The sequence below is a fragment of the Chaetodon trifascialis genome, chromosome 7, assembly GCF_039877785.1.
Source record: "Chaetodon trifascialis isolate fChaTrf1 chromosome 7, fChaTrf1.hap1, whole genome shotgun sequence".
Classification (NCBI taxonomy): domain Eukaryota; kingdom Metazoa; phylum Chordata; class Actinopteri; order Chaetodontiformes; family Chaetodontidae; genus Chaetodon; species Chaetodon trifascialis.
Genome location: NC_092062.1, coordinates 5,582,482 through 5,607,441, shown reverse-complemented (window position 1 = coordinate 5,607,441; position 24,960 = coordinate 5,582,482). Strand labels below are relative to the sequence as shown.

The window sequence follows — 24,960 nt, the reverse complement described above, 5'->3', positions numbered from 1 at the left end:
TGAAAACCAGCAGATACTTGGAAGTTCGTTACAGTACGTAGTTAGTTATATTGGTTTACTGTAATGTAATCAGGAGGTGAAAAAAAAGGCTAACACACAAAACTGGTGCAGTTCTTTTTCATCATCTAAACTCTAATCCTAGTTACTTATTTTTTTAATTAAATGATATTCTATTGCTTCACCAGTTTAATAATCTGTTCAGTCTGTGTTTGAGGTATTTGAATTAGGCAACATAGTGTGACTGATAATGTAAGAAATGCCTGTTCAACTCTTTGGCCAGTTTATATAACATTAACTATTTATAGGTGCCGTATGTGTGTGTGAGAGGGATGCAGTGATTGTATTCTACAGATCAGCCACACAAACAATACAAATCAGCCCCCACATACTGCTTACTTTGGCCTCAATTAGTTGTGTCCTTGATACGAAACGCAGGATCGTCAAAGCCTCATTTGTGTGGAGGGTGTTTGTACAGCTCATTAAAAAGTGAGTAAACCCACACAGGAGCAGAGGGGAGCATCTGAATCAGCTCCACAACCAGCAGCAGGGATATGCAGCTCTGGCAACTGAGAACTCATATGGAGCATAGTGAAATAATAGAACCTTACCAGCAGTAAGCCCACAAGGTCATTAGAAAGTGCTTTTCTGCGTTGGATCATGAATGTGATTTGCAAATGTGAGTCTGCCTACTGACAATCTGTTAATTGACTTTGATATGTCTTGGGTGGAAGTGGAAATTTTGGGCTGATGGTGGTGGTACAATGGGAAAGATCAAGTGCTGCCAAAAACAGTAGGATCCATCCTCTGGGAACTTGATACTATGTACTAACAAACTCCTGGAAATTCAGCTGCAAGTATGTGGAATCAGAATCAGAATCAGAATCAGATACCTTGTCCTGGACTTAAGACTTGTTCAAGCCTGACCTGATCAGTGCCAGATCAAAGATCACAAGGTCACCAAAGTCATTAAGGAACAACAGCAACCAGGCAGATAATCCTGCAGCCAACTACTGATGACTATATACACAGAGGCACTGCGGGGTCTGGTCCAACTCCAACAGGCCATAGCTGACCACACCCAGATCACAGATCAGGTGAGGCAGCACATTCAATAAGATGTTATTGAATAATAAAGTGATGTTAATGCAGCTACGCTAACAACTTTTAATAATGCAAAACTTTCTTCCACACATGATTGAGTTTGGAGTTTCTCTGTTTTTGGCATTTTTTGTCTTTATTGGATAAAAACAGAAATGGAAAACATTGATCCACAGCATCATCTTTAGGATAAACATTGGAAAAAGGAGCAACTATGCTTCCAGCAGCTTCACTGAGTTGAATTTCTTCATGGAGACAATGTTTTTTTCCCCTTGTCCTCAGCTGCATTTAAGAAAAGGGATCAGTAGCATAGTGTGCTACTGCTCACTAAAAAAGCACCTGAAACTAAAAGTGAGTACTAAATTGTGTTTTATGTGTGCTTATATCATTATATTTGAACTCTGAGTTTGTCCTTCATAAAGCAAGTTAAGAGTTACAGAGGTTCATTTACAATTTCCGGTATGGCTGGGCTGCTGTTGGTGGGAATAAGTAGGGATTAACTGTGAGCTGGAAAAAACATCATACTGTAACTTGATTTTTTGCCTTGTATGAAGAGAGGCAGTGACCAACCACGCAGAGACAAGGAGGGATGACTTCCTGTTGGACTGCTGAGGACTGACTGTCTCCTCCTTCCTCTCCCTATAGCGACTATTGCCAAGACAGCTGTTACACTCAGCTATCCGGATCACAATGGAACTGATTGTGTTAAATGGGCATATGATATCGTTTCATATCGATCACAGGCCACTGAATTGAATCTAATCGAAACTGTATCATGGCATACTTTGTGATATCAGCTATATCAGATTTTTTTTCTTTTTTCTTTTTTTTTTTGTATCATTTAACTCCAAGTGAGATCACAAAAGCTCTTTTTCAAGGGAGCCCTGGCCAGGATAGCAGCATTACAATGTTTCAAGCCACATTCATGCAGCATTAAAAACACAAAAAATGAAATATAGGATATCAAATGGCATTACAGTTGTCAAAAGTTGCCCAAAAAATGTATCATGATGAAAAGTGATTTACACCCCTAGTTGTGACTACATGACATGCACTTTAACCACTTGGCTACCAAGACACTCCAAAAGTTTGGGAACAATGAAAATCCACAAACAGTGTCTGTCTTGTTCTGGACCACAGAGCTGAATGGACAAATTGATGGATCAGTCCATCCATCCATTATCTATACCGCCTATCCCTTTCGGGGTTGCGGGGGGCTGGAGCCTATACCAGCTACAATGGGCGAGAGGCGGGGTACACCCTGAACCGGTCGCCAGCCGATTGCAGGGCCACATGCAAGGACAAACAAACATTCACACTCACACCTACGGACAATTTAGAGTCATCAATTAACCTAATGAGCATGTTTTTGGTCTGTGGGAGGAAGCCGGAGTACCCGGAGAGAACCCACGCATGCACGGGAAGAACATGCAAACTTCACACAGAAAGGCCCCGCCTGACCCAGGGATCGAACCAGCAACCTTCTTGCTGTGAGGCACGCACACTACCTGCTGCGCCACCGTGCAGCCCATGGATCAGTCCACCAATACAAAATCAAAAGCACTGATGAGCACTAAGGGAGGAAAGAAAATCACATTTTACCATTACAACTGTCCCATATCTATTCCTCTTTGTACCCTCCATCCTGTCACTACACAGAATCATGCCCACTGAGTATTCTGCCACCTCTTATTGTACCTCTCAGCCCCTCCTTTGTTGACTCTCTGCCTCAGTCTCTCTCATTTACCCCAACCAGCGCCACAGGCCTCAGCTGTCGGCCGTTAGTATTCTTGCTGCCAAGGCCCAGGACCACAGGGAGCCCTGGCGGCCACACAATCACACACACACAGACACACACAAGCACACTTGAACAGCCTTCACTTTCCTCATCTGGCATCCCTCAGGCAAAGGCTGATTCTGGGTTTTGTGGGTGTTTGTCGATGAGCACAGCTCCAGCGACAGACTAATAGGCCAGGGATTTTCATTCTTGCTCATTTGGTATTTTGTCCATTATTTTCTCCTTCTCATTTCCCTTGCAGTAATGTTTCAGCACTAATACAAGGTTTGCATTATTGATGAAGCTGCCACCTTCCTCCTCCCCCCATCTGTCTGGGCAGAGGAATGGAGGAGTGGAGGAGAGGGATGGTGGAGGACAAGAAAGGTTTCAGGGATTTAGTTAATGGATGGATAAAAGAAAGACGGTTGTTGGACTACAGACACTGAGTAGATGGATGGATGGATGATGGATGGATGGATGAGTGGATAAGTGGATGGATGGGTGGTCAGACGGATGGATGGATAAATGAGCTAATGGATGGTCAGATGGGTGGATGAATGGGGGATGAATGGATGGGTTAATGATGGATGGATGGATGGATGGATGGATGGATGGATGGATGGATGGATGGATGGATGGATGGACGGACTGTACAGAAGGCTGGATTGTCTGTCTGTCTCCTCCCAGGATGCCAGACAGACCATGTAGGCAGTGTTTACTGAGCATGGATCCAAGCCATATGGTGCCACTTCAGGAGGGGTTCCTCTCACACAGACACACACAGACACACACACACAGACACACACACACAGACACACACACACACACACACACACACACACACACACACACACACACACACACACACACACACACACACACACACACCTACTAGACTTTGGCCGAAATAGATGGGAGCATGCACAAGCACAGTAACTTGGATGGTGGTCGGCTCCTGGATTTTGATGTATGTCTTGTATATCAGTAGATTTTCAGGCACTAAATGAAAGGTTAGGGAAATAAAAGGTCAAGGGGTCAACTAGTTGTCAAGATATTGTGATCTTGACCAAAGTGTTGAACAGATGGATGCACCAACAGACCATCCAAAGCCACCCCAGTGCTGAGGCCAAAAAGTTAATCTCCCAAAATGGCAGGTCTCTCTTCAAGAGTCCCATTATCCTGGGATGAGAGTGCAGTCTCTCCAACATGTAGACTTTACTTGGGTCGGCCGCCCAGATATATTAACAGCTGCCAAAATATGTCTGAAGGCCCATTTTAGCATTTTTTAATTGTATTTTTTATCTGTCCGAGAGAACATCACAGATTAACTAGTGGACAATCGCCCCTCACTCAACCCAGCCCATCTCCTGACAACAGCCCACGCCCTGCAGAGAAACAGAGAGAGGGACAGAGAGAGGGACAGTCTCTGGTATATGTCCCTCTTGTAAGTGCACTGGTACCTTTCCTGTTCAGGGAAACCTGGTTGGTGCTGATGTCATTTAGTACCACACTGGTTTCATTCATTTGATAGGCTACATCCTTAACAACAAGCCTCCTCAACACACAGCTCACCTGCTGCTGTGAGAGTGGAATCATGGGAGAGAAACGCGGAAATGCGAGTTGTGTGTGTGTGTGTGTGTGTGTGTGTGTGTGTGTGTGTGTGTGTGTGTTTGTGAGCTCACACTCAGGTGGAGTACATTGTACAATTTGTTGAGATCAAAATGATGTAACAACGGTCAATGGAAACCAAAATCATCAACCTACTGAGGGCAGGATTCAAAATCACACCAAAAATCAAAGTAAAAAATAGAAATCACAGGCTGGTGAGCGGATGGTGTCCTAGGGGACACAGCAAACCTTCTTGCGACTGCACGTATGGAGGGCCATCCTGGAGGAGGTGGACTACCTGTGCAACCTGACTGGGCTGCAGGCCTCATGCTATTTAGTAGTGACAAGGACACTAACAGACCTCAAAACTAGAGACGGATCAGTCAGGAAGGATAGAGAGAGCAAGTGTCTGTGACCACCACATGCAAAACCATTCCCCTTTTGGGGGTTGTATTCCTTTTGCCTCTCCACTGCACCTGCTGTCACTTTCATTGCACCAAGCAGATGTAATTGAGTCACAATCACTTGTGCTTCCTAAATGGACAGACTGATATCCCTGAAGTTCAACTGACTTGGCCTTATACTGTGATGATTACATGTTCCCTTTATTTTTCTGAGCAGTGCATATACACTACACATCAGGTGTTAGTTATTATGATTCTAACCTGATTGCTTTGAGTTTAGTTGTTGACAGTATTTTTCTTCCTTATCAACTGTGCAGCGAGCTGCTGCATACAATTCCCCTTGCAGGCATAAATCAAGCAGTTTCAAACTGAATGATTGCTGATGAATGCTCATTGATACAAACAGAGTCATTGAAGTCACAGTGAAATGGAAGTCAGAGCATCTTTATCCTCAGTCATGTGACGTATCTACCAGGGAAACAGCACATGACCGGATGGGGGGTTTAAACCAAATCCTTCAGATGTAATTGAAGAATACAACAAGTGTCCATCAGGTGGTGGAGGATAAGGGGGAAATGAATCAGACCTCAGCCACAGTCTTCCTCTGCTGGCTACCCACTGTGGTTTTACATGATGGGTGAGGTTAGCTAGTCATCCCAAATCACAGTTGACTGGAGAAATTTATGTGACCACCCTGGAGCTCAAGATGAGTCATCAAAAATATTTTTAAGTTTTACAGGAAAGAGAGGGATCGCAAACTAAAAACACGCAAAAACGATTTCCACTGCCTCGTCTGCCATCATAAGAGAACTGAAGCACATTCAGCACTACGTCCACATCTCACACACACTCTCAACAGAGCTGAGTGTTGGTGTCTGGACGACTCACCGAAGTCAGCGAGTTTGAGCTCTCCAGTGTCGCTGATGAGCAGGTTTTGGGGTTTCAGGTCACGGTGAAGGATGTACCTCTGGTGGATGTACGATAAGCCTCTCAGTAACTGGAACAGGAACAGCTGGAAAACAAAGACAAAGAACTATTTTTATTAATGTAACTATAATATCTATATGTACAAACAACATGGCAAAGACAGATCTGATAGAGGGAATATTTTTTATATCACATGCTGGATAAACTACATGAATATCAATACTTCTTTCATAACTGCTCTCCCATTTGTCTACATGTCTCACATTAAACTGAGAAGTTGTTGGCTACAGAGATGTGTGGAGCTGTTGGTCAAGGCTGCAGCCATCATTTCCTCCACCTGGACTACTGAACACTGAACAAACAGATAAGACATAAGACATGAATTACTGAGAACTGCTGCATTAACAGGCAAGGTGAAAATAAGTAGTAAAATAAACTGTTTATGCCTGCTTCAAAATGACGTCAGCAGGCCTACAGAAGCTGCGGCTTATGATATAGTTTATCAGTTTTGCCTGGTGTGGAGTAGTGTATTGTGGGGTGTTTCAGAAAGTGAAAAAGCAAAGAGGAAGGTGACAGCAGAAATGTATGGAGGTGTGACAGACTTTGCTGAAATCACAGCAAACATATGGAGCTGGGTGGGGCGGCTGCCTCCTTTTCATTTTCTGTGAAGAGCGGAGAATCGATTGCACAGAGCATGACGGGATGGCTGACAGCAGGGGGCAGGAAGGCAGCACATCAAGAAAAAGTTCACGTCAGCTAACTTTGACCCAGAGGAGCTGGAATAACACACAATTTCATCTCTCACCAAACAATATATGTTTCCAGGTCCAGTCTCTGCTATGAAGCAGAGGGAAGGTGTTAGCTTATAATATGAGTTGATTTTTGCAATTCTGTGATTTCAAATTTGAAAACTGGATTAAATCAGTATGAGTAATGGGAAAGTGGCCACTTGTAGTAATAAAGACACAAAAAATAATCACCATGTCTGCAGTTCCTCTGAGCTTTACAGAGCGTTTAGGCCTCTTCTAGCTCACTGTTTTGGTTTTCCGGTCGTCAACTCTGCTATCAACCTCATTTCAGTGAAAGATGTCGAGTAAACCCACTGAGCACTACCTACTCAGCACCAAACAGCAGACAGACACAGTCAAGGACCAGCTGGTGGACTCCGTGGAGCCTTTAGCAGCTAAAGAGACCAAAGCAGAGCTAAAAGCAGAGTGAAACTTGAAAAAAGAATTGGAGCACAACTTACAAAGAATGCTAATATTGACCCTGTCTGCTGTATGTGTAAATAGACTACCTATGTGCTCAACAACTTTATAAGGCAATAAAATGTCATTGTTGTGTTTACAGCTTTTTGCACTGCCCACAAGTGGCCAAAAACATATTATGCAGCTTTAATAACATGAGCCAGCAATTAAGCTACATCTCCCATGAAATTAAACTGGTGTTCGTAGGCATGATATCTTCTCATGCCCTCTTTTTACAGCTTGGTAGGTGTAATCCCAGTTGTGCAAAAATGTCTATGCCGTTTCTCAGAGCACATTTGACTGGTCTGAGACTGCTGAGCTGATGATGTTTGTGGAAAACTGCAGATCCAAAACAATTACTGTAGTTCTTAACAACAATCTGAGGATTTTAAAGGAAGCAGCTCTAAAGACTGGAGGGTTTCACACACAAATATAATAACAGCTAATTCATTAAAAAAAAAAAGCTCATGAAAATGCATGAATGCACCTTTGCTGACATGTCATATGAATAAAGATTTACTATAATTGCATTTAAATTTACATTTTTACAGCCAATTATCTTAGTGCTCAAATTAAACACAGCTCCCACACCTGCCTACGGAGCTCATAAACACAAACTGCATTCCCAAAACAAATTTACTCTTTAATGTATGCATACTGCACAAAGTGTAGCCTCTGCTGTCTTGATGTATTCCAAAATGAATATCAACAACATCCTAATGTGAGCCTACAGTCAGAGCTACAGTAAACTTATTTTGTTTCCCTCCTGAGATGTGGCAGTTCTGCACCCCCCTGCAGACGTGTCAGTCAAGGAATAATGAGGCGTGCACGATCCAGCGTTCAATTTTATTCCAATTCCAGCATTCCCCTCTCATTTCTCTCCTCTCACGAACACTATAGTCTCGGCCAATTAAGCTGATTGAAGCACCGTGGAGTCCAATCAGGGACGGGCCCTGTCTGGCATCTGGAGTCACCGGGTCAACAGTTTACTATTCCTGCACTCAGCTTGTGAGAGATGAACTGCACTGCTGAAAATTAGCATGGGAAATGTGTGTTTACTCATGTATATCAAAACACTCTTCTGAAAAGCCCTCGCCTTGTTAGGAGCGCAACTGCACGGCAATAAAACGAAAGAAAAATCATGCTTTTATTCTCTTTACTCAGCTCTTCCATTCAAACATCAAACCTTTCTTTAAAGTAGCTTATCCTTTTTCCATTTTGGCTTTGAAACAGCTCAGCTCCATTTGCATTCCACTATTTGACTGTGAGCAGTGTGTGGAGGTTCTTCAGATAGACGCTTCTGACTACAATAATAATACTGTAAGTCGTACTCAAGATGGCCAGTTTTCAACTTAAATTATGTACATAGGTCCAGATGTAGACTTCTGACCACTTACAACGAAAAGGAGGTGTACATCACCGTCCTCCTGTCGAGTCAAACAGGCTACTGAGAGGTGAACATTTGGCTGGTTGACACAGACATCTGCTTGCCAGACGAGCTCACCCAACTATAATAAGTGAGTATGAGATGTCCATCTGTGTAGATGTCTTGAAAGGAACCCTGCAGTTAAAGGTGTGACCGCGCCAATTAACCACTAGAGCGAGCGGGAAAACAAAGATGGAACAAAGTGGAAAGAGGATTGAAAAAACTACAACAGAACAGGTGAAAAATGACACCTGCAGGATGGCTGAAATGGAAAGTGGAAATAAAATATACAGATGCAACAAGAACAGTGGTCACTTTCACTCTTTCTGACATTCAAACAGCTTACACTTACACAAAAAAATTACTTATAGCTACATACAACAACATTATAGTGTGTTCTAAAATATTAATCAAATTTGGACACTACCTGTAACTACTAATGGGAAGACTTAGAGTGTTTGTGTTATCTAATAAGGTGCTGTCACAGTCGAGTAAGCCTGCCATGACAATAAATAGGTTTTTCGACACCAACTAAGAAACATTTAACTATACTGCTCTGAATTACAACTGTTTTTTTGATGGCATTTTCATGGCCACATGTCAACATGTAGCAGGTCCTTCAGGGTCTGCTGGATGTATCTTTCGGCAAAGCCTGAACGATGTGACAGCTTTCACATAAATTACAGCACTATTGGGCTCGTTCACAAGTAAAAAGCCACTGCGGTAATAGTGGCAGTCTCATTTTAATAATGAACTGAATGGTCCTTAACAAAGAAAACATCAACGTGATGATTCATTAATGCTCATGTGGGTCATGTGTGTCAGGGCCATTGGTTATACATAATTCAACTTTGTCTGTGGCAGTAAATACGACAGCACCCATGGATATAATTCAGCATAGCAATGATGAGGACATTGGAAAACACTGTGGCACCTCTTTCAAACTCCACACTTCTAGTTGGTATCACAGGTTTTCTGTTAGAAATCTGCAGCCTCCAAGCCAGAGATGAGAAAACTCTGGTGACAGCCTTGACAAGGGACGTTCAGCGCTCCTCAGCTGTTCTCACAGGCTGCTGAGTAATCCTCACCAAGAGTAAAGAGATCTTCATATGTACAATCAGTGCAGTGCCCCATTAATGGCTAACTTCACCCTGTCATTACCTGCAAAGAAACTGATTTTCAGTTAACGGATGTCTCTGACCGCAATGCGCTGTGGGACTTGGCTTCCCTCCCATAGTCTAGCACCTTTGACTTTTTGTACTTTTTAATTTTCACAATGCAATGTCTCATCTTGTGTACCCCACCAGGAAAATTAATGTCCATCTATTGTTGGAAATACTCCAGTGGCCATTCTTCACATAAAATTATCTATAGAAAAAGAACTCTGATCCTAAATCAGAATTTCGATTCCTTTTACTGAAGAGAAAAACCCTGCAGAATCTGTGGCGTGTGTGTGTGTGTGTGTGTGTGTGTGTGTGTGTGTGTGTGTGTGAGAGAGAGAGAGAGAGAGAGAGAGAGAGAGAGAGAGAGAGAGAGAGAGAGAGAGAGAGAGAGAGAGAGAGAGAGAGAGAGAGAGAGGGAGAGCCTCTGTTTAATCATGATGCATTATTAGTTCATAACTGCAGGAGAAACAAAGCGTGTGATCGTAGTTAACTCATTTATTAACATAATCTATCACCCGAGGAGTGACCCTACTGCCTGAACAACAATCCATCATCAGCACACCAATAAACACACTGCCATTTTTCTAATGATGAAAGACGCCATCATACTCAGGGCATGCAGAACTCTCCATCAAGATAAGCATTATGAAAAAACTGTGTGGACTGGATCGGCTCTGTTATCTATCTGTACGATGGAGTGAAATGTGGCTCTTTTGTCTGATATTCAATGTGCAGCAAAGCATGAGGCAATGTATCAAAGTGACAGCGGCACACTGGGGTTCTTCTGGTTTCACTGGGACAGAAAACAGCACAGCGCACAGGAGGAGAGGAAAGACACTGTGTGCTAATGTGATGGTAATATGGAACACACTATAAGCTAACAAGCTTCAAGATACTCAGACATGGACTGACTGATTTGGGACAAAGCAAACAAGTCTAAAAGCCTTAGTCCCACTAGCGGCAATACAAAAGCGCTGACAGAGAGAACACACTTATTTGTTTCCATTATTAAAGTCTTATCAGTAATGCAAATGATGCATTCATCCACTGGGAAACACAAGCATGCTCAGTTAAATCACACTTTACATAATAGAGTAGATCAGTAGTAGGAAACAGTGGCCTGTGGATCACATATGGCCCTCCAACAAATACATTTAGCCAAGTTTTCATGTTAAAAATATGCCTTTGGGATGTTTCAGTTAATTTTGTTTTCATTAACTAGATACTTATTAACCTCTAACTAACTGCTTAATTTTTTAGGAAATATCTGCCACAATCTTTTTGCCATTGTCGTGGACACAGGCCAACACACGAGCGTTGAGGCCACATGGCGTCGGAGCAGCACACTGGACTGGACTGCATCTCCCAGTCAGTGCTGATGAAGCAACGCGTAGCTGTGACATAGCTTTGGAATGTGAGAGCTGTCCAGCGGTTGGTGGTCAGGGCTAGCTTGTCTGCTCTGATCAGCTGGACATTTCGCTCACCTCTCCTCAGAGTGCTTTTCAGTGCGTTTAGTCACAGTGACTGTCAATGGTATTACATAGTAAAATTACTGAACTAGCTCTTTGAATCCCTCACCCTCAACCACTCTGTCTTCATTCTGCACACCTATTGGATGATGGCCTCGGACCATCGTGCATCACACTCTCTCCCTCTGGCATTTTTGTAGTGTGTGTGTAACTGGTCAAAATTATTCTCTGTGGTTAAGCAATGAGAGTAACACAGTAACTTCTACATAATTTCTCTCTGAAAATAACAATATAAATACAAGCCTTATGTGCATCCCAATAAATCTGACTTCTGAACACGCAATAATAATAATCAGTGATATGTGTCGCATAAACTAACAGATGCAGTCAGTGATGGCTTGTTGAGCTCATTATTCAACAACAGTACTTCAACCACAAATGAGACAGGTCACTATTGACCACGTGTGGATAACATAGTAATTACATCTCCAGTCTCAAAGTGCAACAATTACTACATACAAGTCATTATGTGCCAGATGAGTATGAACATCAGCTGCTTTAACTCTACATTAAAGCAAAATGACTAGTAGTGAAAGATGACACTGATCACATACATGCACATCCACAGGGCAGTCGGCCCAGCAGTGAATGACGCTGACAAAACTGGCTGAACCTCACTGCTGACCCCTGCTGCAGATGTTTCAGTCTGGCACAGAGTGATGGACCACTTGGAAAAAGTATTTGGTTAAGGTTAGGGGGAGAATGCAGTCAACATCACGCTACGCTAACATCATGCTACACCCGCCTTTACTGCACAGCCTGACAGGTCGTTGTCAGGTAAATGTAAGTCGCTACAGCCATTTGAACAAAAACGAAGTCATTTTTTGGTAAGAACATTCCTCAACAGTCTACTGACAGACCAAGAAACTGACAAAACATTGTCCCGGTCATCCATTTCGGCCTGGTGAAATGCAAATGCTCCTCTATGAGCTCAAACTGCACCAATTATAGTTCAGATCATCACAGCGGGATGATTTCAACATTGACAAGGACTCGAAGCACAAACTTTTGGATTCATTGACAAATCTCCACAGCGGTATTCTGCTGAAATGAGTAAAAGTGATGGAATCAGTGAGGGAGAGCTAAAATGAAGCAGTGTTAAATGGAGTGAAAAGTGTGTACCATCTGCCAGCAGGCATGGAAAGAGCCCTAATCTTTTCCACTAAACATCTGTACAGTGTTGTCCTTAATGGGCTGAATCAGGAGACAGCATCAACCTGCACTGTGGCAATGGCCACAGAGGACGGTAAAGTTCCAGATATGCCCAGAATTGTCTTTGGCTTATGTTTTAATGAGCAGCTGTGTTGTACTGCAGGGCCTCTGTGTGTAAATATAGGACTGCTGAAACACCACTGCACGCACCATAAACCGACATGCGGACTGTCTTTGATGTCACTCAAACATTTCTATAGACATGTTTTGAAGTTGGGATTTGTTTCCTGCTTGTTGGTATATTGGTACACGCTAAGCCATAAAATCTATATTTGGTGAAGCAAGCGAAGTGTAACCACCACAGCTGATTGTGATAGGATGAGAGACCTGTCAATCAAGCAGACACACCCCAAATCATACTCCTCTTAAAGCCTTAACTCTGATTTGAGAAAGCACTGCCAAGACAATGAAATTAAAAGCTGGAGCAGCTGCTGCTCAGCAAACATGGCTCCTCTGGCTTTTTAAGAGACTTCTGTTGTGGCAAAAGTGTTGGTGTTTTTACTATTGTTTCAAGACTGTTGATTCCCATTCATGAGTGAAAGCCAAGAACAGAGCTGCATGCACAACTCGACTCATAAAGTCAGGAATTTCTGAATTAACTACCAGGATGTTGCACTGCAGCTGACAACTGGTAAACAGCAGTGTAACCTCAGACACGCTCCTTTACAGTCTGCTTTACAAGTTGTCATGTTTCACCTCAGGCAGATGGACAAATGGCAAATGGTACGGTAAATAGGTCCATGTATTGTTTATTTCTCCAATACTGCAGTGTTAAAGCAGTGCATCGCATGTCGATTGATCGGAGGGTTGGCAGTTCGATCCCCACCCTGCTCCTATCCACATGTCGGTGTGTCCTCGGTTGAGACACTGAACCTGCACTGTCTAATGCATTTCAATTTGCCAGTCCCAAGCCCTGATATACGGAGAGGAAGTCAGGAAGGGCATTCAGCGTAAAAAGCTTATGCCTAATCAAATATGTGGCTCTCCGTGCTGGGTTGGGTGGGGCCCGCTCTGCCAGTGAGCAGATGATCGGTGCCCCCCAATAGAGAGCAGCCGAGAGAAGAAGACAACATGCATAACAGGATATGATCAATTTTGACACAGAGTGACTTTCTAAACTTTTGAATTTCTTTAATTTGAATAACTGTTGCTGTTAAAACTTTCCAAATTTCACAAGGTAAAGACAGCAGAAAGGTCAGGAGAAAATACACATAAATGTAAATACATTTTTAGTTTTCCTTTTCGATAATCCTCTCACAACCCCTCAAATGTTTCTTGTAACTCTCTGCTATACAGCCTACATTTAATTCAATACTATACTAAGGTTAATATTAACAAATGAACACAGAGACTGATGATCAGTGATAATGACTGATAATTTAAAGGTTAGGAGGAACTGACAGGACACAGCATAAACACCTGAAGGACACACAGCAGGTTTCTGGACTGTAAAGAACTCCCCGCCGTGCCAACCAGCGATGATGTAATAGGTTTTGAAATGTGATTTTGGGAGAGGAACCCCTAATATTTTCCACAGCTTATAAAAATCCTCACTCATTGTAGTGTTCCAGAGTGTGGCATGAGCATGTGTGTTGGCGTGCAGATCAGCTACTTTCCACGACCAGTGAACACAATCCAAGCGATGAAGCGACATGTTAAATATGACAAAAAATCACGTCATCCTCCTGCTCTCAAAGAACAATGCTTTAAAAGCTTTAAAGATAATGTTTTGAAACCATGTGAAGTGCCCTGGAACTCCAGGAAAATGTCACGAAATTTGGAAAACATTTTTTATGTTTTAAAGGCCATAAAAGCAGAGTGATCTTTCCACACCTGGACATAAAGGTGCAGAGTAATGTAAAAGTAAACAGAAATCAGCTCCTGCACAGCCACTTACAGTGCAGGAAATGTTATTGAATAGCTACGTTTTGCATAAGCAACAGCAAGGCAATGCAAGATAAATGTCACTGCACCACAACATAGCAACTCAATACATTTACCATGAGTGCTGACAAAGTGCAGGAGCAGATTTTTGTTACTTCGTATAAGAAACCAGAGGATTCAACTGATCCACTTCTTGCTTGCATAAACAAATGAGTACTTTAATCAGTGCACAACAGATCAGCTAAACATACAAAAAAAGTCTACTGGGAACACAAAATTTAACATATACTGCAGATCGGGTGTATATATATGTGTGTGTGTGTGTGTGTGTGTGTGTGTGTGTGTGTGTGTGTGTGTGTGTGTATGTGTGTGTGTGTGTGAAGGTTCCAATAATGAATGAACTATTTACTATTTACAAATAACTGTCAGAGGTGTGCCTCCATTATTCCTAGAATTAGTACCACATTACATAGCACTTTCCAGGAAACTGACTATTGTTTTGTTCTTTTGTAAACTGCCATGTGTCAGTTGATGCTTGCTGTGATGACCGGTCTTTTATATTGACGTGACACTGACGACTAATGTGCCTTCAGTAGCTTCCCCTGCAATGTAATTGTAAGGGCAAATGCTAGCTTGTTGCTGGGCTTGTAGACATGGTTTGTGGGTGTCAGTTTCAAACCGATCTATGGAAATGTCATTGAGACATGGCCCTTCAGCTGACTGCGTATAATCTAATAAGAAGAGCACTTTAGCAGCAGTCTAGATGAGGTCATGCTCACTATGTTCAATTACAGCAGTGCTGCTAACAAACTGCAGTCAAGTACTGTACATGGGGCGAGAAAAGTTAATGGTGCTGCACAAGACAGTCGCCAATGGATTTTACCACAGATCATCGAGTTAAAGCAGAAACTTCAGTACACTTTCAATTTTAAACTGCAGGAACACACTCACAGACAGACAGCCACACACACAGCTCTCTGGTTCTTGACCAATAATTATGTAGCAGTGAGCTGAGTGTGTGCCTCTGAATGTTAATTTGATCCAGCACCAGTGGAGGCACTAATAGCTTTAATACTGCTGATTAGTAAATAGGAGGTTGGTTGAGTGACTGCACTTCCACACAGTCAGTCATAAAACACATTAATAATAGACATTAAATCTCTATATGGTGCTTATCAGAAGCCAATCAGTGCTGACCTCACATCGGTGAAACACTCATAATCTTTGTTCTTTCAGCGTGGTATTTGATCATACCCTCAACACTGATGAGACACACATTTAAAACGTAGTCACTTTCTGAGTGAGATGAGATGATCGATATCGATCTCATGCCTGTGTGTTAAGTACAGATATGGATTCTTAGCATGAGGACTGGAAGCAGGAGGCAACAGCTAGCCTGGCTCTGGCCTCTGGCTAGCTGAAGCTCATTAAAAGGGAGGTATGTTTTAGATTAGTCTGTATTGTAATTTGTGGTTTTAGGGGAAGTTACATGTTAGGATTACTTCTCAACAAACAACAGTTTACCCTTCCACCCACTCCTCTGCTCTGTCTGCAAACCTGGCAACCTCAGCATGGCAACAAGATTGACACAGGGAAACTACACAGTCATTTCAGCCGTGTGTCAGGACAGAATTCCAAAAAACACAAGTTGTCTTTTTCATATTTCTGTTGAAGTATGGATTTAGCAAACAAAAAACATTGTGTTTAACTGTCAGCTTTAAAGGCAGTGACAGCGGTTTCTTCCAGTCTGAGCCCACCTGCAGGGTTGTGTCGCAGGCTTTGGATACACATTAGTCATATTGTGTATAAATCAATTAAATGATTTTGGCTCTTTTCATGGAATTTGCTGACAATTAAAAAAATCTAGAATATTGTCAGACTTATTAGTTGAAGCTATTAACAATCCTTAACTGAGCTGCAATTAGTTGAATCAGTTTGATCAGCTTCATCTTGTTTCACTATGGCTCACTACAGTCAGGCTTTTCACTATAAGCCCGTCTTTTGTGAGCCTTCTGTATGAAACACCCCTCCAAAAAGAAAAGCCAGAGCGCTGGTCATCACTTGAGCTGCTTCTGAGATGTATTTGGTCTGCAGATGAGAACCGTTTGTAGAACACACCCTCAGTCTGTGCTGCATTCGCTCATCTTCTCATCAACTTCACCTTGTTAGTCTGATCATAATTGGCCTAATCAAGACAAGGACTGTAGTGAGAAACTGAGTAATTACATTACTGTCAGCTGCTCTGAGCATTAACTGGTATCTCAGCATATGTGATGTTCATTTACAATATATAGTAAACTACAGTTCAAATACAATCCAAAGCACAAGCTGAGAAATGACAGACATAACAAAAAGCTCCAGTATTTAAGGTTTCTACACAATAGCAAAAGAATACAGATGCTATTCTCACTGTGGTGGATTATTAGAAGGACTGTCTTCATGCTGGCTAGTTCCACAGCAGCCTCCATTCCACGGCTGCACAGGAACAAAGCCACACACCCTATCAACAGATTAGAAGTCACAACTCAGGCATCGCACCAATTCTGCAAGCAACAAATCAGCGGGAGCCAAGCAGCACCTCGCTCTGCTCGCTCAGAATAATCCTAAATTATTCATGTGAATCTAAATGAGGCTGCTGTCAGCAGGAAAAACACATATTACTTATGTAAATCTTCAGTGGCAAAAGGTACGAGCTGTGTTACATAACACACGTAGCCTGAACTGTCACCTTCCTGCATGATGGAACATCCCAACACCAACACCACATGGCCTCATTCACTCCATCATCATTTCTCTTTACCTGCTCATTTAGGTTACTAGCACCTCTAACAAACAGGAGGAACACAGCTGAGTGACGGTTCACTCGTGTTGCGCTGAGGAGGAACGATCCATCAGACGATCGACCGGCCTCACAAAAGCTTGTGTCCCACATAACGCCAGGGACGGTCTTTAGGCTAGCATTAGGATAACAGCAATGCAAAATAATCAAAAGGCTTCTTTATGGTTTGAGCTGTAGTTGAGATTGATGTAAGGAAGTAACAACTATTGAACTGAGGTTTAGGTCAGGTTTAAATATAGTTTAATCTATATGTAGCCAAACCTCGACTGCTGCCAGAAGACCTGTTGCATAATGTTCTTCATCATGTTTTCATGAGCTGTCTGCTCTGACTGAAAAAAGTCTTTTGATTAATACTGAAAGTGACCAGACTGTTGGTGCAGTCAATGCTGCAACAGTTCAGCGTAAGAACCAGACCCTCAGTCCCTTTATGCAAATCTAAAACAACATGCATCAACTTGCATATCTAAACATAAACTTCCATAACATTCAACATAAAACCTGAAATTGTCTTGCAACTGGGGAAGTGTCATGGTAATATCTATTAGTTCCAATTTGTCACCTATTCACCTGTGGTGTCGTAGCTTTTGTTTAAAATGTGTGGAATTTTACTACACATATGTTTTACAGAAATCTCCCCTTCAGTATGACTTACACACACCAAACTTTCCAGTTGTATTCTTATCTATATTCTGAAAGTTTTTACAGGCCTTTCTAGGGGTTTGTTCATATATCATTCATAGCCTGATTTATTTAAACATTTTATTCCGCAGGTGAAAATGGATTTTATAATGGCTACTTGCAGCATTTTATGATTTATGGCGTAATGAAAAGAGCTCCTCTGTTACTGTAAAACCTCTGAATCCAATGTCAACAAAATGAAGCTGAGTTCTTAATCCAGTGGTCAGATTTGTGTTCTGGAAATGTATGCAAATCAACACATATACACATATTTATAATTTGGACATTTCAACATAAAATTTCAGAAAACTTAGCTCAACGGCTAAAATGTCTGGAAGACAGACAAGTGACACAGCTCATTATTTTCACTTTAATTAGCCCTTTGTTTGCAGGTGCATTATTGCAGCTTGGCACATACTGCTGGTCTTTGTGTCAGCACAAACCACTGGGAAAATACGAGCTAAAGGTTCTAACCCTGACCCTGCAGCCACATTTCACTTCCCATTGTTTTCTGTAAGGTACAGGACCCGATGCTTTTGCTTCTCATCATGCACTGACTCTCTTCAAGTTCAATTTGACTGAACTTTGACACATGAAACTATGAGGCTCTTCACTGTCCAGCCAGTTTGAAAGAGGGGCTAGAACTGACCTTTTTAAACCTTTCTAACCTTGTTTATCTCAGTGTACGGTGAAATAACACTGGCATCATAGCAGGAGGATGCTGCGTAAGTCTTGGATAAGAGACTGTATATGAGGCGGGCCCGTGGTTTAGGGTTTAAGATGCTGATTATAAACTGCAACGCTCCTTTTGAGTCAGGCAGGGGACCTTTGTTGGATTTCTCTCAAGCTTCCTCACCTTTCCACTATTGCTATCTAGTAATGATATAAAATGTGATGAAATAAAATATAATTAAGTGTAGAATTCATTACTTTTGGAAAGCTGTTGTCAGCATGCTAGCCAAAACTAGCTTCCCACAGATGATGCTTGCAGTCCTGTCATCATTACTTTTTGTCCTGCTTGCTTTTTACCACACCTTGCCAGCAAATGTCGCCCGGCAACATCCGGATTAACTGCACCATAAGTTACAAATGCTTACATTATTAATGCTGCAAGCACTTTGTTTTGGTTGCTGCTGTGGTTTATTGCAAAACTAAACCACCAATAAGAATGGAGCCTTTAAAACGTACACAAACCAAACAGCTAAAATGTCTATGTGGAGTAGACCAGTGGGTCCCAAACTCCTTGGTTTTTAGCTGAGCTGTCATTCATTTTTCTTCTGATGACTTAATCATCATACAGCCTTGAAGTTTTATCTTGTGACCCCATAGGGGGGTCCGAACCCCCAGGGTGATAACCATAGAGTAGACCATCAGAAGGACTACTGAAATGTTCCAGTTCGACTCGACTCTTCCACAGCTGTCTGTTTCTTGTTATGTAATCCACCTGCTCTGTTCTTGGTTAGAGAATCACTCCTGTCTTCCATCCACACCATTTTAGCATTTCAAACTGTGCTGCTCATTAGTAAATGCGTATGCATACTGTACCTTCACATTGTCTGGATGGAGACCCCCAGGGTGTTTGTCCATGTACTGACACAGGTCTGTGTGCTGTAAAACACAAGCAAAGAGCACAGTGTTAATATAGTAACATGTTCTGGATAAGCCTGAGAGTCTAAGCTCAGGACATCGTGGTGGTCAATAAGATCCAAAGTGAGGCAGAATAGTCCATAAAAGGACATCTCTAAATGCTAGTGCAATGGGATAGTTCCACATAAAGGAATAAACCATGATTTGTGAACAGTGCCCACATACTTTTGTCAAAGTGCATTTCCTTCCTGACTGCTTTATGTTCGACTAGTGTTTACCATACGAGACGTGAGGTGATTTGTCTGAAAGCTGAGCTGACGTCTCCTCTATCAGAGCGCCACCATCCACTGACTCATAAGACATGCAGCATTACAGCGGCCTGCCCTTCACCTCTGTGTTTTGGAAGCAGATTGAGGATGGATGAGGCAGTGGCTCTGAAATCACACTGATATTTACAATCTCAACAATCTCCTGCTGCCCACACCAGCAGAGCCTCCTCTACTGAATAATTCAGACAGATGCTCTAACACGGACCTGCCTGTCCATCTCACACTTTCTCCTCCATCTCTCAGCTCTACATTTCATTGTTTTTCCCCTCAGCTCTGTGCCCCCTCTCCCTATGCATGTCACCCACTCCCTGTCAATCATCATTAGGCTTTGAGAGGAGAACAATGAACTGATTTTTCTGGTTGAAAAGCTCTCTGTATGTAAAACAGCACAGGCTGATTGCAGCTGGAACGCAAGATGATGGATCAACATGAAACCAACGAGTAGTCCAACACAGCTGCACAGCTTGGAATTTAACATATATTCAAATACAAAGCCATTAGTCAACAGGTTGGATTCATAAATGGAAAAACAAGTGATTCCTCAAAATCAAAAGGTGTGTGCTTCATCAAAATTGGAATAAATGTACTAATGATATGATATGATATGAAATGATATGATATGATATGATATGATATGATATGATATGATATGATATGATATGATATGATATGATATGATATATGAATAATCAGAGAGGGTCTTATGAGGAGTGTTAACTGACTCCTGTGTTTAACCTCTAAAGCCAAACTGATCTCTGCTCTTATTCTTTATTCAAACATGACCCACTGAGCTCCACTCACATCTCACCACATCTCCTTCAAAAGCACAACCTCTGACACGTTATATCTACCAACAGGGGGCATTGCACTGCCTTCACATTAAATGCAAAAGTGATGGAACGCTGACTAAGCTTGTTCTGGTGAAGAGATTTGGCCTCACTCAGCATTTTAAGATCAAATTTTACCTGAATATCAATGTGACCATCAAAAATGTCTGTTGGTACATATGCAAAGGGTTAAGGGTGGTTCTGAACACTGTATGCATTTCAATTGCATTTCCTCAGAAGTTTTCCTATAGACTGTAAACACATCGCCAGTAATCCTTTGCTGTCATTTGCATCCACAGTACTTGACAGGAGAGTTGTGGAAACTTACTAAAACAGTGACCTTCCAATAAAATGGAAGCTTGACTTCCTGTTCTGGGCATAGACACACCAGCCTCTGGTGCTTCTGGCTGCCATCCTACGGCACCGCAGAAAGAGTGGAAAAAGCCCAGGCTGCTTTAACATTCTCCAAGTGCCCAATAAACAAGAGCATGCCAATCAAAATATCCACAGCTCATGTTTCTGTGGGAAGAGTATTAAAAACTGAAGCTCAGTCAGCGAGCAGACGCTGAGGTCAAATCAATCAAACAAAAGACGCAAAGACGAGCAGTGACCCCTGCGCCCTTTAAAACTGTGGCTTTTTTCCCTTTTGAACAAACACTAAAAACAGACTGTTGACCTAATTTTAGACCAGTCTGCAGTCCGCCCATGAAGGGTCCAAGAGTGTGATCTCAGCGTGGCAGTGTGCAGCCTCACCACATATTCGAAGACCAGAGTCAGGGTTTCCTTGGTGTGGATGATGTCATGGAGGAGCACGATGTTGGCGTGCTTCAGGCCTTTCAGAAGAGATGCTGCAGAGAGAGAAGAGGCAGGCAGAGAGTTAATGGGGAGCACATACTGAGATACCAGAGGACTTGCTATGATCTATGCCTTCATTAGCCGGATCATTAGAATGCATCACAGGCCCTCTATGAGCCTCACTACATGCATACAGGAGATTAAGAACAGATTAAAAGAGAAAAAAAGAAAATACAGGCTGGATTTCCTGATCCAAGTTCTCACACTCATTTGTCAACACATTTATGATGAAACAGACACTGTTAATAAGCAGAGCAGTGGGATGATGCGCTGAGGAGATCAAACTGCCCATTACTCTCCTGACAAAGCTTCTTGCAGTGTTACTCAGGAGGTTGGGTGTGATCAGCACGTTCTGGGACAGATCTGTTAAGACTTTCACGTGTAATTTGCTTTGAGTACAGTGTGGGAGGATTGTGCAAATAACTGAAAGATATAAAAAGCAATGCTTTGTGAAAAAAGGTTTGCAGAAATTGAAAACGAGAGTTTTTTGCGTGGGAAAATTCTCCACCTCTACAAACCTGTGCGCTTGACTGAGTTGGGGCTTGAAAGCAAAATGGCCTGTGTCCCAAGTTTGAATATTTCACTGTCAAGTCTCTGGAAGGGCTTCGCCTCACTCAAGGAAAAACATTATGACACCAGCTTTGGAAGGAAAATGTCTAAATTCAGTTCTATTGTAATAGATTTCAGGGGGGAGAATTCTTGGCCTGCAATTTGCTTATGATGACCTGTAAGTGAATTACTAGGTTTACTCGGATCTGGGTACATTTTAGAACACCAAACCAAGAGAAAGTGAGAGCTGCAGTCAGTTGCTAAAAGGCCTCAACCTCAACTTGGCATTCACCAGAGCTGCAGTAAAGTCAGACAATCGTAAAAGTGTTGGCAAATCCCAGATTCCAATGATGTAGGGAATTTAACCTTATTTGAACATCTTTAGGAGGCCCATTCAGCCAGAGTCAGAGTTTCCTGAATCACTACAACAGAGGTGACAACTGCAAAGTTAGCATGACTCATGGCCAGAAGATCTCCTTAAGAAGGCTTTCAATGGAAGATGACAAATGTTTGGCCATTTAGGAAAGCCGACCTGTAATACTTTCATTTTAATTCATGTCAGGCAGTCAGCTGCATCGTCCAACATGGAAATACTGACTGAATATTCAACACTAAAAATTGTTTTACACAAAATGTGTGCATGCACCAGCTATTGTGCACAGCATTTACTTCATCAGTGAAAATTTCTATTTCAGCATTCCCACACTGATCTGTTAGAAATGCCCCACCACTTTCTGCCCACAGTGGTGATATTGAGGACTCTGAAGGCACTATACATGACCGAGACAGGAAAACAATACATTTTAGAAAAAAGATTCCAGAGGTGTGATTATACTTTGGCATCAAACTGCAAAGCTTTCTCCATAATCACACAGAGACACATTTGCAGGCAAACAAACAGCTGACAGACTAACTTGTCAGGCCACAGTCAGGCAACACAGGAAACACTTTCATTAGGACAGAATGTGAGAGTGGAATAATCAGCCCAGTCTTTATTATGACACCTAAATGGGGTGTTCAGACAGTTGCCACTGCGATTAATTTAGCAAACACAGAGTTATTTTCCAAGGTCACAGGGGAGCTTTGATGGACAAATGCTGAGAGAGCTGGCGAGCGATGAAGCCTCATGAATACATTCATCCTGTACGAGGACCTCAAGGTTGTTAAAAAAATCAGATAAAGTAGGACTCCTGTCAGTAAGCAGGAGGTTAGCACTATAGATACCTCAAAGATCCTGTCACCGTTTGAAGATCCACCCCCCTCCCTCACACACATACACCCACCTCATCTCTAGTAATGAGCATGAGTGTGTGTAGTTTTATTAAGTGTGGACACGCGCACACACGCACTCGACTCTCCTCTCCTCTGGATATATTACTTTATTCAGCAGCAGTCTGTAATGCTGCTCACATATCAGCGCTGGGAGCTTCCTGCTCAGTAATTGCTGAATTAGTTCAATTTCAAAGTGCCTTTCTGATACGTTCACAGGGAGAGTTAGGACTCTGTGTGTGTGTGTGTGTGTGTGTGTGTGTGTGTGTGTGTGTGTGTGTGTGTGTGTGTGTATGTGTGTGTGTGTGCGTAGGCTCTCACTTCATCAGGTCTGGATCATCAGAGATCAAACAGACAGAATCATTTTCTCATCTAAGTTCAAAAGAAGGAAGAAAGTTGTGCGTGTGGAGGTGAATGTTTCTGTAAAGTGGAAAGCTTCAAGTGCTTCACCAGCGCAACTGGTAGGACAAACAAGGCAGGGCGAGCTCTGTGCTGACAGCAGGTTAGTCTCAGGACGTCAGACACATGAGCACACAGCATGAGGGAACTTCTCTGTACGTGTGGGAGACTATGGGCATGTGCATTTTTTCTGTGATTTGATGGCCTTGGTTGATATAAGGAGGTGAAAGCAGAGCTGACGAACAAAAGTGAAAGCGCATTATTAAGCATGACTGTAGTTACACTAACCACATATTTCAGGTATACACTGCTTCACACCGTTTAACCAAACAAGACACCAAGCACAAGCAAAAAAACACAGGAAGCAGCTGCAGTGTAATAAATGTAATGGCTCATTTTTCCATCAGAGCTTCATCTACATGGGAACAGCGAGGCCTACAGTACTTAGAACCCAAACTCTGACAGACGGAGGAACAAAAGAGTTCTACAGTCTCTTCAGTGGAGCCTGTGGGACTCCAGATCTCTGTTTGATGGCAAAAGCTGATATTTTTCAAATAATTAACGGGAGGGCTCTGAGGTAATATTACCAGCCATTATTGGGGACACATTGGGAATTTTAATATACAAAATCTAAAAGTTTAAGGTTTGACTGTACTCTGCCACCCCTGCTTGATGCAAAATCCATTCTGGGATGTATGTCTGCCTCAAGCTCACATACAAATCAGTTATTTCCGCGATAAAGTGGAAGAATATTAATGGGACTTTTGAGCATACCTGCTAAACGCAGTCTTTGAATAGGACCAGTATTTGGGCTGTGACCAATGATGTCCTTTCCAACAAATTCGTCATGAGAATTTCACTGTTGTTGTGCTCCAACAATATTTAAGCAGAGTTTTCATTCCACGTCTGAGGCTCTTACCTTCTCTTATGGCTGTGAAGGGCGTCCCTTCCTCCTCTTGCAGACGAATCACCTTCAGAGCCACCAGCTTCCCATTCACCCTGGCAACAACACAGGACAGACAGAGTATGGTAATCCTGTGATTTTTAGCGACATGACAAAAGATTCTATTAAAATCAGCGAAGCTGGAGAACAGTAGGATTGTTAAGTCAATGAAATGTAATTTAGCAGCAGTGGAGTGAGACCCGGGTACAAGGCCACAGGATTACAATTGAATGAAGCTCACCAATCAAAGCGGTTGTGGTGAGGAGCAACGCACACGAACATCATTACTGAGCAGATTAGAGCATGTGGACTTTCATACATTTACAGTGTGTGAACTTTTCATTTTCTGGAATTTAATTAGTAAAGCCTAGAAGGAAAGCACCAGGCCACAAAAACACAACTACTGAATC

General features: G+C 42.3%; 1 protein-coding gene across 3 annotated transcripts in view; it reads right to left on the bottom strand.

Annotated features, from left to right (window-relative positions):
• Positions 1-24,960, bottom strand: part of cdk14 (cyclin dependent kinase 14) — a 180,529-nt gene that overhangs the window by 92,707 nt on the left and 62,862 nt on the right. For all 3 annotated transcript variants that reach the window (XM_070965868.1, XM_070965870.1, XM_070965869.1), the window contains 4 exons: positions 24,527-24,606; positions 21,289-21,383; positions 19,338-19,400; positions 5,776-5,899 (listed from right to left, as the gene is read on the bottom strand). In XM_070965868.1, the coding sequence (XP_070821969.1) occupies positions 5,776-5,899; positions 19,338-19,400; positions 21,289-21,383; positions 24,527-24,606 (362 nt within the window). The remainder of the gene's footprint in view (positions 1-5,775; positions 5,900-19,337; positions 19,401-21,288; positions 21,384-24,526; positions 24,607-24,960) is intronic.